The 16,883-nt window shown below is 43.2% G+C and overlaps 1 protein-coding gene across 4 annotated transcripts in view; it reads left to right on the forward strand.

Annotated features, from left to right (window-relative positions):
• CYFIP2 (cytoplasmic FMR1 interacting protein 2) overlaps positions 1 to 16,883 on the forward strand; it is a 151,511-nt gene that overhangs the window by 38,240 nt on the left and 96,388 nt on the right. For 3 of the 4 annotated variants that reach the window (XM_077137523.1, XM_077137525.1, XM_077137524.1), the window contains exons 4-9: positions 5,694 to 5,771; positions 7,190 to 7,291; positions 9,779 to 9,960; positions 12,178 to 12,274; positions 13,524 to 13,652; positions 16,071 to 16,175. In XM_077137523.1, coding sequence (XP_076993638.1) covers positions 5,694 to 5,771; positions 7,190 to 7,291; positions 9,779 to 9,960; positions 12,178 to 12,274; positions 13,524 to 13,652; positions 16,071 to 16,175 — 693 coding nt within the window. Of the gene's footprint in view, positions 1 to 5,693; positions 5,772 to 7,189; positions 7,292 to 9,778; positions 9,961 to 12,177; positions 12,275 to 13,523; positions 13,653 to 16,070; positions 16,176 to 16,519; positions 16,554 to 16,883 lie in introns of those variants that run through there. The other variant, XM_077137526.1, reaches the window with a different exon arrangement.

Here is a 16,883-nt window from a genome sequence, read left to right on the forward strand (position 1 = left end):
CCTTGGTTCCATTCTTGCCTGGGTCAGTGCTGGCAATTGAAAATGCCTGAGACTTTTTAAAAAATGAACTGCAAAAAGTTTTTTAGAAATATTTTTCAGAGCTGATCTTAGCTCCCATTCCCATCCTCATTCACCAATCAAGAGCTGGAGTTGGTACTTTTGATACCCAATACCTAGCTCTTTGTGTCCCTTTCCCAGTATTCTGAACTCTGTATACTCCACAAGCCTCAAGACTTTAAGGTTCCTTTTCTTTTGCTCTGGACTGATCTGCATGCAGAGTTTATATTCAGAAGTGCAGTCTGAATTTGTTAATTAAATTGGAGCTTACTAAATTTTTAAATTAAATTTGTTAATTAAATCTTTGCCTTGCTCCTAATAGAGACCACTTCTTTTTCCTGTGGGAAATTGTCTCCAAAACAGCTTGCTGTGACAGTGGTGGAGAGGCATCAGTCTCCATGGTTTGGGAGACTTTAACTTACAGTTCTGTGTGGGATCTTGGATCTTGACTGTTCCACCCATTCCAGACGGGTGTACAATGTGTGTCCAGTACAGAAGTCCCACAAACAGTTGTTCCAGATAATTCCTGACTATTTATTAGCTTCCCTAGAGGATTAACTAAATTCTACACCTCCCTACACTGCCGTCTTCCCCATCTCTATATTCTTAATCTAATCACATCTGCAACGTCCCATTTACCATGAAGGTAACATCTTCATGAGTTTTGGTGGTTAGGACACATACTCTTGGGAATCATTTTTCTGCCTATCACAGGAATAGTGTTGATTTGGTTTTAGACATGGGTAAGGCATAGGGTGTACTGTTGACATTCATGGATAACCCCCAAATCTTACTACATTCAATCATTTTCACGTTGTACCTTGCTAAGACTTTCTTTAGAGTAGATTATCTGCCACAAAATAGGTTCAATAAATGCTCGTCTTCTTGCATTTCTCATGCCCACACTTTGGACAAGGTGAATTTCTCAGAAGGTAGGAGAGCCCGAGACAAACGGAGGAGAACGAGGAAGTGCATAAACCACATAATTGATCAGACTATGTGAAACAATTGAGAGTCCTTTAGTGGAAGTGAGATGAGGGTTGAGTGTGCAAAGTAGGTGCTGAGAGGTATAGTCTTCCTCTATCAGCCCTGAAATTTGAGCTGTACTCACATTCTGTTTAAGTCATGGACTTACAGCCTTAGAAATGTAAAGGTCCTTTAGCTGTCAACCTTGGCTACACATTGGATTCACCTGGGGAGCTTTAGAAAAGTACCCTTTCTTGTCCCCACTCCTGGGACTAGTCATTTGGTCCAAGTTTCCAGGTGACTCTAATGAACAGTCTAAGTTGGCCAGTGACTTAGGTCAACTCTTTACCTGCAAGAGAGAAAACCATGACATTTGCAAGTTAAAAGTTGGGTGCAAGCATAGCCCAGACCAGAATTCAAGTCTCCTGAGGCCCAGCCTCAGGGCTCTTTCCATCACACCATCCTAAACTCTATATTCCAGGCATAATTCTACAACAAATTAGGTTGAGGTTCAACTGAACCGTCCATGAGGGCAGTGACCATATCCTTCTTGTTCACTGTCTGTTCCCGGCATACAGCCTGATAGCCAATGAGTGATGGCAAAACATTTGCTCAAAGATTGAGCTGGATTATTCATACCTGCTGGTGGGCAGTTTACTGCTAATCAGTAGACACATGTTCCCTACTTCCTGTCACTTTCCTTTTTGAAATGTGTTCTGGGGCAGATGGCAGCTGGAGACCCATTGGCTTCCTCTTATTTCTCTTTGGTCTCAAGGACACCGTGTTACTGATTTCAAAAGTGCTCTAAATTAAAAGTTGAAAATACAACATGCCAGTGACATTTGTTGTTGAAAACTGAACTTTCATAAGGCATAAACTCCAAATTAAATTTCTTGTTGTACTACCAAGATATGAAATTGATAGGCTATGTGGATTAAAAAATAAATGAGTAAAAAAATCAATAAAGATTCATTTTTGGGCGGGCCATGGTGGCTCAGCAGGCAGGAATGCTTGCCTGCAATGCCAGAGGACCCGGGTTTGGTTCCCGGTGCCTGCCCATGTAAAAAAAAAAAAAAATTCATTTTTTTGTATAAAGACATTTACAAGTAAGATACTCTAGTAGTAATCTTTTTAATAATACACTTTAATTTTAAGTTTACAGATAAATTGTACAGAAAATACAGAGTTCCCATATACTCCCCAGCACACATAGTTCTCCTCTTATTAACATCTTGCATTAGTGTGGCACATTTGTTACAACTGATGAACCAATATTGATACATTTTTATTAACTATAATCCGTTGTTTAATTAGGGTTCATCCTTTGTGTTGTACAGTTTTATGGGTTTTGACAAATACCTAATGTTATGCATCCACTATTGTATTAGTGGATTATATTAGTCACGGTTCTCTAGAGAAACAGCGAACAGGAGATATTTATAAATGTTACATGGAGATGCACTAGTCTAAATTCCATAGTGCAAGCTGGGAACTCCAGTGAAGGTTTTCAGTGAATTCCCCAGGAGAACCTTGGTCAGCTGAAGTAGAGATGAAAATTCTCTCTTCAGACTGCTGACGTCATCACTTATCCTTTTAAAGCCTTCGATTCATTGGATGAAACATCTCTTACTACTGAAGACACCCTCCTTAGCTGACTGTAGATGTAATCAGCCATAAATGCAATCTACTTACTGATGATTTAAGTCCACAAAATAGCCTTGCATTAGCAGGCCAGTGCTTTCCCAGACAACTGAGCACCATTACCTGGCCAAGTTGATACATGAACCTAATCATCGCAGGTATACAGGACAGCTTCACTGTCCTGGACAGACTCTGTGCTCCACCTGTTCAGCCCTCCCTTACTCCCCCTGAAACCCTGGCAACCACTGATTTGTTTACTGTCTCTAGAGTTTTGCCTCTTCCAAAATGTCATGTAGATGGTATCATAATGCATGTAGCCATTTCAGACTGACTTCTTTCACTTAGCAATATATATTTAAGGCTGTATGATGTCCTTTTGTGAATTGATAGCTCATTTCTTTTTATTGCTGAATAGTTCTCCATTGTTTGGATGTGACACCCTTTGTTTATCGACTCACCTGTTAAAGGATATCTTAGTGGCTTTCATTTTTGGGCAATTATGAGTAAAGCTGCTATAACCTATTCATGTGCAGGGCTTTTGTGGGCACCAAAGTTTTCATCTCCTTTGGGTAAACATCTAGGAGTCTGACTGCTGGATCATATAGTAAGGCTGTATTTAGCTTTGTAAAAAGTTGCCATACTGTCTTTCAAGGTGGCTGTACCATTTTGCATTCACACCAGCAATGAATGAGAGTTCCTATAGTTCCATATTCTTGTCAGCATTTGGTGTTGGTGGTGTTCTGAGTTTTAGCCATCCTAATAGATGTACAGTAGTATCTCATTGTTATTTTAATTTTTTAATTACATTTTTATTGAGATATAATTCACCTAACATAAGTCACATAGCCATCACCACCGTCCAATTTCCATTACCCCTGAAAGAAACCACTGACCTGTTTGCAGTCACTCCCAACTCACCTTCCATATTCCTTGGCAACCACTATCTACCTTCTGTCTCTATAGATTTGCTTATTCTGGACATTTCATATAGATGGAATCCTGCAATGTGACCTTTGGTGTCTAGCTTCTTTCAGTAAGCATCATTTTTCAAGACATATCCATGTTGTAGCATGTATAGGTACTGCATTATTTTCTATTGTTAAATACCATTTCATTGTATGAATATACCACATTCTGTTTATCCATTTATCATTTGATGGACATTTGGCTTTTGGCTATTATAAATAATGCTTCTGTGAACATTTTTTAATGTATAAACTTGTGTTTTCAGTTTTTGGAAGTATGTACCTACAGGTGGAATTGCTAGGTCATCTAATTCTATGTTGAGCTTTTTGAAGAACTGCCAAACTGTTTCCCTAGTAATATTCTTCATTCCCTTTACAGATTAACAGCTGTGTTTTTCTCCTTCCATTTAAATCTCATCTTCTTTTTCCATTTTACCCACACAAAAATTTAAGAGATGGTTATTATCTTCATTTAACAGATGATAAAATGGAGAATTTTAGGTTATTAAATGATTTAGTGAAAGCCACAGGGTTAACAAATTATCAAATTGGGATTTTAGCCCAGATATTTGGACCCTGAGCTTAGGGCTCTTTCCACAGTAGCACTTATTAGTAGGGTAAATCATCACTGTATTTTTCAGATCCATGTTGTTGTTGGGTTTGCCATCTGCTCTATTTTTCTTTTTTTTTCACATGGGCAGGCATTGGGAATTGAACCTGGGTCTCCAGCATGGCAGGTGAGGTCTCTGCCTACCAAGCCACCATGGCCTGCCCTCCGCTCTATTTTTAAAGATTATTTTTTTGTGAAATGTATATACAAAAAAGCAATAATTTTCAAAGCACATTTCAACAAGTATGGGTTACCATTCCACACTTGGCAGGTTTTTCCTTCTAGCTGCTCCAAAACTCTGGAAGGTAAAAGAAATATTGTATTGATTCAGCTGTAATCCTCACTTGTTAAATCCTATCTTCTGTGCTATATCTCCTCCTTCTCCTTTGATCCTACTGTCAATCTCTAGAGGTCTTTGGGCTATGCCCATTCTAACTTCTTCATGTTGAAAAGAGGTGTCAACAATATAGGATAGGGGAATGGAACTAAATTGATATTCTTGGAGAGGCTGGTTTCTCTGGGTTTTGGGACTTATCAGGCATTGGAACCCTCTGGAGGTTATAGACTTCAGGAAAGCAAACTTAGTACATGAAACTTTTGTAGAGTCTCAGTTAGAACCCCATGTGCTCTACAGGGTCAACAGGAATGCCGTTGGTTAGGGTTTGACAAACCATGGCAATTAGCAATATATAGCTGAAAAAGCATAAAAGCAGCCTCTAGAATAGCCTCTTGACTCCATTTGAAATCTCTTAGCCACTGATATCCCGCTTTGTTGCGTTCCCCCAGAAGCCATTGTCAATCCCACAGTGTCTATTATTATTTTTTAAAAATTGATCATAATCATTTTCCTGCTTATGAAATAGTAATATGGGCTTTTATAATAGTGGAAACATTAGAATACCATATGACATAGAGTGAAGGCCCTTGTTATCCAATTCCTCAGACAGCTTGTTGTTCATAGCTTGGTAACATTGTAACAAAAATTGTTTCAACACATAACAGCATATATTATCATAATTGTTACTCTTTGTTTTGTTTTTAACCCATCTGCTGTACATACCCTTTAGCTTCTTTCTTATTTCCTGCTGACTGTATATCTAGGGCACCTTTTGTGAGGGAACGCGAACATCTGCCTCATTCTTTCTAAGGTGGCCAACCATCTGTTTGAGAAACATAGCCTAATGCAGAGCCGTTGGGTGTCTGAGGATGAGTTAGGCTGATGCTTCTCAAGCTAATTGTTTATGGGAGTCACCTGGGAATTTTGTTGAAATGCAGATTCTGACTCCACTGACCAAGAAGTGACCTGAGACTCTGCATTTCTCTTTAACCCCCAGGTGGTGATGGAGCTGCTGGCCCATGGACCATACCATGCCTAGTGAGGATGTAGGGGGGTGCTGAGGAGCCTTGAGGCACTGATGTTCTTTCTCTCTGCTAAGCGTGTTTTGCTATTTCAGAATGAAATGCTGGAGGAAGGGCACGAGTATGCCGTCATGCTTTACACCTGGCGCAGCTGCTCCCGGGCCATTCCCCAGGTGAGACTATCTGGCCATGGGCCCTCTTTCCCCTGCAAGGATTCTACCACCCACACCCCTTCCAATACAGAAAGCTGGGAACAACATCTTCTCCAAGTGACAGGGAGCCAAGGAGGGCCTCTTTTCTAAGGGTGAATCCTGGAGTCAGAAGGCTTTCAATAATGTGACAAGGTCCAATACCCAGGAATTTAAAAATATATATGTTCAATATATTTTATTTCAAAAGTATCATATACTAATTGTACCATACCAAACCACTGCAGAACGATGTAAAGCAAAAAGTAAAACATCCCCTATGTTGTCTAACCCGTGACCTAAACCCACCTCCCACCAAAGAATAATCACTATTAAACTTTGCTACATCTTCTTCTGAATCTTTTTCCTTGTATAGATATTTGTTTAAAAATCATCGTTTACAAAAATGTTGTTTCTATTTCTATTTTTCTACCACGTGCAATTTTTTTGCTTAATTCTCTCTCACGAATTTTTTCATGTTGATATTTACAGCCATAGCAGTGTATGGTTAGTGGGTCCCCTTGTGACAAAACCAACATATCAGAAGTCTGTAAAGTAAACAGAAACTAGTCCTCCCCCTTCCTCCTAATTCTCGTCCCCAGAAGTAACTACTAATTTGGTTTCCACCCTCTCAGGTTTTCTATGCCTCTGTTGTATACACTCTTTCTGATTTATTTACCAAAATTGAGATCAAATTATACTTAGTGTTCTGCAACTTTTCTCACTTCCTGTTAGTTTATGGTGGTCATCTTTTCATACCACTTCACATAGGTCCAGCTCATTTCTTCAGTGTATGTGTTTTATCCGTTTAATCATCAACTACTGGATATTTAGGTGGTCGGCACCATTTTAAGAATTTCCAAAAAAAAAGTGTAAGGAATGTCCTTTTGCTTTCCTTCACTCACTCTTCTATCTCAGTCACCCTACTTGCGCTCTTGGGCACATCTGCCAAGTGATTTAATATGCATTAAAGAGAAATAGACTTCTTCTACTGACCTCCATTGGCCTTGGTATGGCTGGAGAGGGTGTTGCCAAGTACATCTGGAGCAACGGACTTTACATTTTTCTCTGCTTAGGATCTAGGTGGGCCCCACTGGGCCAGGTGTGGTGAAAAGGCTGAAGAGGTGGCCTTCCTGATTAGTGTAGATGTGTGTGCCACTCGTGGTCAGGGCACAGGATAGGGGAAGCAGAGGAGGACTCTGTTCTCAGAGCCTGCTGGTTCCTTTTCTGTAGCCAGACCCTAAGGAGCAGTTCTGCTCACCCCCCATCTGACCTGTCCCACAAAGGCTCCCCAGCCCCCTATCATGGCAGTGACTGTATCAAAGGGGCCCCATTAATAATTCCACAGGTGTGAGCCAGGCCTGCCTGGGCAAAGCAGGGTGCCGACCCACTTCTCCCTGCAGGTGAAATGCAACGAGCAGCCCAACCGGGTGGAGATCTATGAGAAGACAGTGGAGGTGCTGGAGCCGGAGGTCACCAAGCTCATGAAATTCATGTACTTTCAGGTGAGGGAGGGTGGAGTGGGTTAGGATCGGGAGACCTGCAAAGGCCCCCACTCTTTGAGACGCTGGGTGGGGTCTGGTTATTTTCCTGCCATGTTATTTATCCATTCAGCAAATATTTTCTGTGTAGCCACTATATACATGGTGAAAGAACAAGGCAGAAAAGGGCCCTGTTCTCATTTAAATCACATCCTATAAGTATGTGAGTGTGTTTGCGGTCAGGGGAGAGAAAGACAAACAATGCATCATAATTTCAGGCCATAGCAAGTGCTGTGCATAAAATTAAAATAAGGAAACAGGTTCTGTCAGGAGGATGCCTGTGACGTGGGTGCAGTTTTAGGGATGACCGCTTAGGAGGTGACATTTGACCTGAGATCTGTATGATGAGATCTGAACATGATGAACTGGAGGAAAAATGTACGGGACAGAGGGCACCGCAAAGGTGAAGTCCCTGAGGCATGAATGAGTTTGGCATGAGTAAGAAGTAGAAAGCACCCAGGGCAGAAGCAGTTTAGTGAGAAGAGGGGAGTAGTAGAAGGTGAGGTTGGAGAGGGACCCCATCATAAGGGGCAGTGGGCCAGGAAGGAAATATGTGGATTTTATCCAAGCACTATGGGAAGCCACTGGAGGGTTTCAGTGGCACAATCTGATCTGAGGTCTCAAATCAACACCCTGGCTGCTGTGTGGAAGATGGATGGGAGGGAAGTGTTGGCAGTGAGAGACAAGGTGGGTGTGCGGTGGGGTGGGGGGTGCAAGATTAACAGCAGGGAGACCAGAAGGCCTGGCTTTGGGGCTTCGAAGACTGATCATTTGAATGAGGAAAGGGGAAAAGAGAGCCAGGCCTTCCAAGCCTGAGGGCTAAGAGAGCGGATTAAACGGAAATGGCAAAGGAAAAATAGCACAGACAGGTCGATTATTATGGGTGTATCAAGAGCCGTGCAGGAATGCAGGTTGAGCTCTTTAAGGCCAGTCTGTACCCCAGAGCAGGAGTGATGCCATGCATTCCATGCCTTCCACCTGGTCAGCTGGAAAGCTGAATGCAACTGATAGACTTTCCAGCCCTGGTAGCGTGTCTGCCCGGCCTGGCCGCATGCTTGCGTCCTGGGGGTGGCAGCGGGGAGTGCTTGGGGGAATGGGAGGGGGAGTCCTGTGTGCAGCCCAGGGCCAGCAGCCCTGGCTTCGGGGCAGAGAGACCTAAGTCAAACCAGTTAATCAACATCTCTGACCCTCAGTTTTCTCACCTTGAAATAAAGAGTATTTTAAAGGTTCGTTCTGAGGAGTAAATGAGGTAAAAAATATAAAGAGTCAAGGAAATCCCTGGTTATGGTAGATTCAATAAATCATAGCCTAATGTCTCTTTGGGAAGGCTGGTCAAGAGAAGAAATGCCCCAACACTGATTAAGTGCTAATCGGGGGCCTCTGATAAGAGAGGACCTGGAATAAATTATAGCTACATTGGCCAATGTAGTATCCATTAGCCACATTTGATTTAGATTTTACAAAATTAAATAAAGGGTGCATGGTTGGTTCAGTAGTAGAATGCTCGCCTTCCATGCAGGAGATCCGGGTTTGATTCCCAAACCATGTACCTAAAAATAAATAAATTAACTAATTAATTAAATAAAATTTAAAATTCAGTCCCTCAGTTGAACAAGCTACATTTCAATGTCAGTATCCACCTATGTGACTGTCGGGTTGGGTAGCTCAGGAACGTTTCCATCGCTGCAGAAGGTTCAGGTGGATTTAGACTCTTAGAAGGAGGAAGTATAGCTTTGGCTGGTCCTTGAAGGAGAGTTGACCCTGCCTAGAATGCACTTCTCTGTTTTCTCATGTCTTGCTCCTTCTCTCTCAAATGCTTTTTTTAGAAGTCACTTCTTGATTTATTCTTTGATCTTCCAGTTTAAAGTTACAGCTCTTCCCAGTTTTCCCCAGCCCTCTTCCCTTCATTTTTCTCCTTAGCACATATCACATTCTGATATAGAGAACTTACTTGTTTCTTGTCTTCTCTCACTGGAGTATAAGCTCCCTAGGGCAGAGAATTTTTTCTCTGTTTTGCTCCCCGCTCCATCCCAGTGTCTAGAACAGTGCCAGGCACATAGCAGATGTTACTGAATAAATAGTTTTTGAATGAATAAACGTCTTTCTCTCTGAATGTCTCCCTCACTCTCCACTTTCTTACTCTCTTGTGCCTGATGCTGTCCTCGGTACAGGGGTAATATAAAGTAATGCCTCTCAGCAAAGGCATGAATGAATTCAAAGGTTGAATTAATTGGTTTGACTCACTTCGCGGTCTCTTCCAGGCTCCCCTTCCTGGAATTTGGGGACTTCTCTGAGAAAGATTTGCTGGCAAGGTTTGCCTTTCTTTAAATGTCCAGGATGACCAGGTGCCGACCAGTACCCAGGGGAGCCTTGCACCTGCTCCCCCCAGGGAGCGCAGTGAGCCGCCCCGCTTGGCTGCCCGATGCTTACTCCCTGCCCCTCTGCCTGCAGCGCAAGGCCATCGAGCGGTTCTGCAGCGAGGTGAAGCGGCTGTGCCATGCTGAGCGGAGGAAGGACTTTGTCTCCGAGGCCTACCTCCTGACCCTGGGCAAGTTCATCAACATGTTCGCTGTCTTGGACGAGCTAAAGAACATGAAGTGCAGTGTCAAGAACGACCACTCTGCCTATAAGAGGTCTGAGCTCCCTCCCCACCTCCAACTTGGCCTTTCTTCCTGGGTAGAGGTAGTGGGAGAAATGGATGGAGCCCTTCTAACAAGGCTTGGTCTCTGGAACAAGCTAGCATTCAACTGAACACAGCAGCACGGGCCTGTATCTCTTGTTGTGGCTTGAGAAATAAGGCACAGGGATGGGTCTTTGGAGAACTCACTCTTCACAGGGTTTTATTTCTCAAGTTGGAATCAAACTCACATTACCCCCTTTGGCAGAGCAACAGTTTTCTGTTGCCCATACAATGTGGGGTCACTAAAGTAATCAGAAAATGTTTTTATTTGTTGTTTTCCGCAAGAATGAGAAAGCTAATTCCAATTGCTTGTGTAAAAGAAGGAAATGGATTGGCTCATGAACTGAAAAGTCCAGGGATAGCTGGAGCCAGATACTGAAATATGGCATTGCTGGTCATCAGTTCTCTCTACCACTCAGTTTGACTTTCCTCATTATTGGCTTTATTCTCAGGCAGGCTTATGCCCTCTGGTGGCCTCCAGCAGCTTCAAGCTTCCCTCTGGCTCATGTAGCAAACCCAACTGCTAAGGAAGGAAAGGATACTCCCACTTCCAAATAGTTTGTGCAGAAGTCTCAGGGAGGACCGTCCTGATCCAAATGTGTTGGATCATGTGCTAATCTTTCACTTGGCCACTGTGGTGAGGAGGCTCTGACTGCACACGTGCTTATTTGTGGAGGTGGGGGTCCCTGTCACCGCACCAGACTGCCCAGAAGGAATAAGAATGGGAGAAGGGTCATTTCTCACTGAAAATCAGGATACAGTCACACCAAACGGGGGAAGGCCCATCAAAAACAACAGAGGTCCTATTAGTTAAGGCTCAGATGGCTCCTGAGTATCTGAACAAATCTCTTGGGAAGGTTTTTGTGTGTCACTGATACAGAGGGACCCTCTTCCTTGAACCACATCCCCTTGGGGCTCCAAGGTAACTAGAGAAAGTGGAGGACCGGTTGATTCTCACAATTTTATCCTCCTGATGGAAATGTGAAGCCCAGCAGGCAGGGGCCCATCTCAAGCCTGACTCCGAAATGGCAATTCTCAGTAAGATTTTATGCATAGCTCACAGTGCAGTATCTTTCCTTAAGTTCTCCCAGCTCACTCAGCACCAAGGGGTTGAGAAAACCCTCTCAACGAAAAGGGGGAAGAGTGAAATGAGACAAAATAAAGTATCAATGGCTGAGAGATTCCAAACAGAGTTGAGAGGTTATCCTAGAGGTTATTCTCACACATTAAATAGATATCACCTTGTTAGTCAAGATGTACTGGAGAGACTGGAGGGAACTGCCTGAAAATGTAGAGCCGTGTTCCAGTAGCCATGTTTCTTGAAGATGCTTGTATAATGATATAGCTTTCACAGTGTGATTGTGTGATTGTGAAAACCTTGTGTCTGATGCTCCTTTTATCTACCTTATAGACAGATGAGTAAAACATATGGATTAAAAATAAATAATAGGGGGAACAAATGTTAAAATAAATTTAGTAGATTGAAGAAAAAAAAAACAGCACTCCCAACTCTGACCAACCACTTCCATCACTGCCACAGCCACATCCTCAAATGAGCAGCTGGCATCAGCAGCAACCTTGTCTCTGTTCTCCATTTCATGCTGCAGGTTGTTCCACCACCAGTTTAGGATGTAAAAGTCTGGAAAGTGGTGGTTTTCTCCCTCCAAGTCCTGTTTGGGCACCTATTCTCATCAATCCTTTACTGTAATCCTATTAGGTTAGATCCACCTTGGGTTTTCATACAGTGCTTTGTTTTGCTTAGAAAACTATAAGGTTTTCCTAGAAATAACAGAATACACCACGAAAGCTAAGCTTCCTGCCCCCAGACTGTTCTCCATAGCACATAGAAAGCATTTATCATGCACTTTCACTGGAAGTTACAAGGAAGCACAGCTGTGCTTATTTCACTTTTCTGTCCTACCACTTTGGGCTTGTTAATGGGATGCTAATTACCTGCAAACCTTCTGAGTTTGAGCTCTAGGTGCATTCTTGCCTTTTAATTTTAGGTTATCACAGAAAAGTAAACATCCCCAATGAAATGACTTCAAAATACACTGCTCTTTGATATCAGCATCACCTGTAATATTCAGAACTCATTAACTTTGGGGGACAGTTGCGGCAGGTTGTGTTTGGGAGTTCCTCTCTGCAGCACCCACTCTCTCTATTTCAGAGCAGCCCAGTTCCTGAGGAAGATGGCAGACCCCCAGTCTATCCAGGAGTCCCAGAACCTTTCCATGTTCCTGGCGAACCACAACAGGATCACCCAGGTAACGTCAGACTCCTGGTTATCCAGACCTGGCTTCTCGAGGATGCTGAGCAGGGGCCAAGAGGTTGGGCACATGGCAAGTGGACAAGTTCAAGTTCTGCTCTTCTCCACTGGCAGGTTCAGCCCCATCCAAGAATGAAATAAAGCTGCAAAGTCCCCTCCAGGTTCTGGCCTCTGAAATACTGTGCAGCCCACACTCTGCCTCTGCAACATCTTGAGGGTTGAGAGCATGAGTGTTGGACATAGATGGCCCTGTTTTCTAAACCTGGACTCACCACTCACCCATTGAGGCCAAGGCTCAGTTTCCTCATCTCATAGGATTGTTGTGAAAGTGAGATAAAATAGAAATCGCCCTTAGCACACAGAGCCTGACGGGTGGTAAGAGCTTAAGAAGGTGTAGCTGTTGTCAAGGCACCACCACATTGTCAGGACACCCTCAGTCAGCTGTAGCTCCTCACACTCTACCCAACCACTCAGTTCAACCTAAACTGGCACCAGAAGAATGTCAGCAAGGTCCAGGCCAAAACTGAGAGGGGTCCTCTGTCTTTCAAGGGTTTAGGCTCAGACCCCTCTTGCCGAGGCCCCAGGTTGACAAGCCCATCCTGCCCTTTGTTAACTGCAGAAGGCGGCTCAGTATTGAGGCTCCAAGTTTTCTTTTCTGGAGACTCCGCCCCATGTTGCCTGGGAGAGTAGCAGCAGTGCTTGTCTCTAGGTGCCACACACAGGCCCAGTTTGTCCCTTTGGGAGAGATCCTTTTTTAATGGGAAGCATTTCCTATACTTCGGAGTCCTCACAGGAGAAAGGCACCTCCTAGCCTGGTTCACCTCCACTGGGCTGGGCCTGAGGAGTCATGGTAGATAGTCCACACCCTCAGAACTCAGCCAGAATTTCTACAGGCCTGGTACTGTAAAGATGAGCTGCTTTTCAGCTCAGCCTAAGGAAGAACTTTCCAATCATCAGAACTGCCAAGAAATAAAATTGAGGGCCTCTGCAAGAGGAATGTATTCCCCGCCGTGTGCAGGAGCTTTGGTTAGCCACTTGCAGGAATGTTGAGGAGATGATCAGGTGGCATATAATGTGTGCGTGTGCAGGCTGGTGTGCAAGGCCCCACCTTGGGCATCCCATGTCACCTGAGCAGTCAAGGGGAGCCATGCACTCTCTCACCACCTGTTCAGATGGGGGCTTCTGTGGGTAAGGATGCTGGGAGACACGTGTTCCTGCCTAATTCAGAGGGGGGCGTTGCTGTTTAGTGTCTCCATCAGCAACTGGAAGTGATCCCAGGCTATGAGGAGCTGCTGGCCGATATCGTCAACATCTGTGTGGATTACTACGAGAACAAGATGTATTTGACCCCCAGCGAGAAACACATGCTCCTTAAGGTAGAACTCACTCCATTCTGGACTGGCCCTCTCACCTCCTTCTTATATAAAATTATTTTTAAAACTATGTTTATTTTTTCTTACTTAAAAATGAATACTAGGCCATGGTGGCTCAGCAGGCAGAGTTCTCACCTGCCATGCCGGAGACCCGGGTTCCGTTCCCAGTGCCTGCCCATGTATAAATAAATAAACAGATAGATAGATAGATAAGTAAATAAAAGTGAATATGATCTTACTGCACACAGCATTTCAGAACCTACTCTTTTCCTTCAACACCTCATGTACACCTTTCCAGAGCTCCTTAATGATATTTCTGCAGCACAATTTTCAATGACTGCTGAGTATTCCACTGAATGGGGATACCTGTATTTAAAGAATCCCCTATTGCTGTGCATATGTTTTCTACACCGTATGGAACACCCTTTTAGCACTGCCTGTGTCATATCTGTGATAATTGCCAAACTTAACTTCGTGTAAAAGAATTGCCAACTCAAAGGGAATCCAGAGTCTTCAAGTTTTTGCTGTATTTTGCCAAATGGTCACAAGTGTTTCATCATTTGCAAGTTTCATTTTAACATTATCAAGTAATATTTATTCATTGTGGAAAATCTGGGATTGTCAGAAAAGCATAAAAAAATTAAAATCTCTCACAATCTTTGCATCTAGAGAGAACACTTCTAGCACATTTAGAGAGAACACTTTGAATACTTCTAATTTTTCTATATTTGTATATTTTTAAGAAATTTGCATAATACATATATAAATTGTATATGTGGATCATTTTTATTCTCTTATTCAATATATTTAGAAATATAGCCATTAAAATAGTGCCATTGGATGAACCTTCATCTGTTTAGCCATTATTCTATTGTTAGCTACTTAGGCTGTTTCTAAATTACCTCTGACAGCTATAGCACTGAAATGAACAACCTTCTCTATGTATCATTATACACACTGCATACTCACTTTGGCTCTTTCTTCCCAGAACCTCACCTTTCAAAGTTCCCCTGGTTGCTTTTCATTTTCTTCCACTCTCCTTCATGATGCTCTTGCTATCCTAAGGATGCCTATTGGTGTTGCCTTCTTTACATTTCCATAGTACCAATTGGATTTTCAGGGTAACGAGGCTTTGAGACTTGTCCAGTCTGGTTTCTCTGGACAATCAGAAAATCCAGGAAGCTACCCAGGGCTCAGCCACCTCTCTCCCGCCCAGTGGTGGGCCCTAGCAGTTACTGGTGTTCTCCCCAGGCTTTCTGCTTCCACAGCCAGGTTACTGAATTCCACTCCACCAAGCTGTCTTAGCTGCTGCCCTGGCAATCTCGAGCCCTTCTTTCCTCTCACCTGCCTTTAATCTCCCTGCACCCCACCCCCCCACTTCCTTCAGTCTGCTCTCTTAAACTGTTAGGCTTCCTTCTGAAGTTTGCGTTGGTTACCTCAGGTGCCACCCTAGAGGCCCATACACTACTAAAAGAAAAAGACTGGTTCTCACTCTGCAAAACCACAGAATGCAACTAAAGGGTGGGAGGGTGGCAACTTTAACAATCCTCTGGTTCACCTTGTGTGTTAGATGAGAAATGGAAGCACAGAGGGAAGTGACAAACCCACAGTCACACAGCAACCATGGGCCAAGAGAAGTTGTACTCAGTTCAGTTGTTCAGCTTAGCACATTTGGCAAAAGTAGCAAAATCAAACAGCATTCTGGAGATTCTTAAATGAACACATACCAAGAATTAGCCTTGATATATAGTTGACCTGCATATAGGGCCTCCTCAGAGTTTTGTTTTTTAATGAAGTCACCAGTGTCTCCTCAGTAATTTCTATTGTGGTAGTTTCCTTGGGGAAAGAAGTGGATATTTTTACAGTCATTCAGTGTTTAGGAAATACTCATCAAGTGCTTGTGATGTGCTAGACCTATGGGATGCAATGAAAAGCAAGACTTTACCCTAGCTCTCCAAATGAACCTAAATGCCTAAATATTGTTGTCAGATCCTGGTTCAGAGCCCATTTCTGCCACTTACTAGCTGTGTGATCTTGGCAAGCTGTTAAACCTCTCTATGCCCCTGATTCCACATCTATGGTGTAAGGTTATTGGATCGAACTTGACTCATAAGATTATTGTAGGAATTAAAAGACGTGGTACTTGTTAAAGCCATAAACACATAGTCTGGTTTAGAGTAAGGCCTTAAGAAGTGGCCATCATAGTGATACTAAGCCATTGACATTTCTTCATGGAAATCAAATCATTCATTAAAAATTAGACCCATGTTTCCTGCCTTCATTTGAAGAATAAGGGTTTTTGTAACAGAATGTGTTCTAACAGGGTCTCTGTGTATTATGCATATACACAGAGTTTTGGTTTTTTTTCGACTTTTCCAACGTGTTTGACTACTTTCAATGCTCTGTCCCTTCTCATTCTAGGTAATGGGCTTTGGCCTCTACTTGATGGACGGAAATGTCAGTAACATTTACAAACTAGATGCCAAGAAGAGAATCAACCTCAGCAAAATTGATAAATTCTTTAAGGTCAGTGGCTGGGGCTAGGCAGGGAGACAGTGCAGCTTGTTGGTTGAGCCGTAGGAGAAACAGGAGAGTAGAATGATGGGGCCTCCAGCTGCGCTTGGGAGAGGACTAGGTTCTGCAGAAGGCTGCACATGAAAGTCAAACACATGCCGAGTCTCCACCCGGGATGGATTCAGCTAGGGGTTTTTGCATTCAATTTTTTTTTCTGCTTTAACTTTAATTTGCATTTATTCTATGATGAATTTATTCCTGAGCCATTAGTTTCTGTTTCTTCAGTTTCTTCTGGGATATCTTTTTCTTTGGTGCAACCCCCTCTTCTGGCTTCAGAACAATTTGTTCTTTTTCAGTGAGGATCATCTCAGTGTGGCAAGGGGAGCTCAGGTATGGGTTCATCCGACCATGAGCTCTGTAAGTCCCGTAGGGCATCTCGGGGGCTTTGTTCACTGGGATGTGCTCAATGACCAGAGAATCTACACCTAAACCCTAAGCGCAGCGTTACTGTCTGCACTGTTAAGCATGTGCAACAAAAATTCAGCACTCTTTTTGGGCCCCCAACCCTGCATCCAGCCCCACTGTGTGGCCTGGGCACACCTGCCAAAACTGCTATTGTGACAATGGAATGGCACACATTGCTTCTGCAAAGTGACACCTTTCTTGGTGGTTTTTCGGATATGCTTAGCCTTGATGACCTGAGCAGCTTCTGGGTGTTTT

This window comes from Tamandua tetradactyla, chromosome 20 (assembly GCF_023851605.1).
Source record: "Tamandua tetradactyla isolate mTamTet1 chromosome 20, mTamTet1.pri, whole genome shotgun sequence".
NCBI lineage: Eukaryota > Metazoa > Chordata > Mammalia > Pilosa > Myrmecophagidae > Tamandua > Tamandua tetradactyla.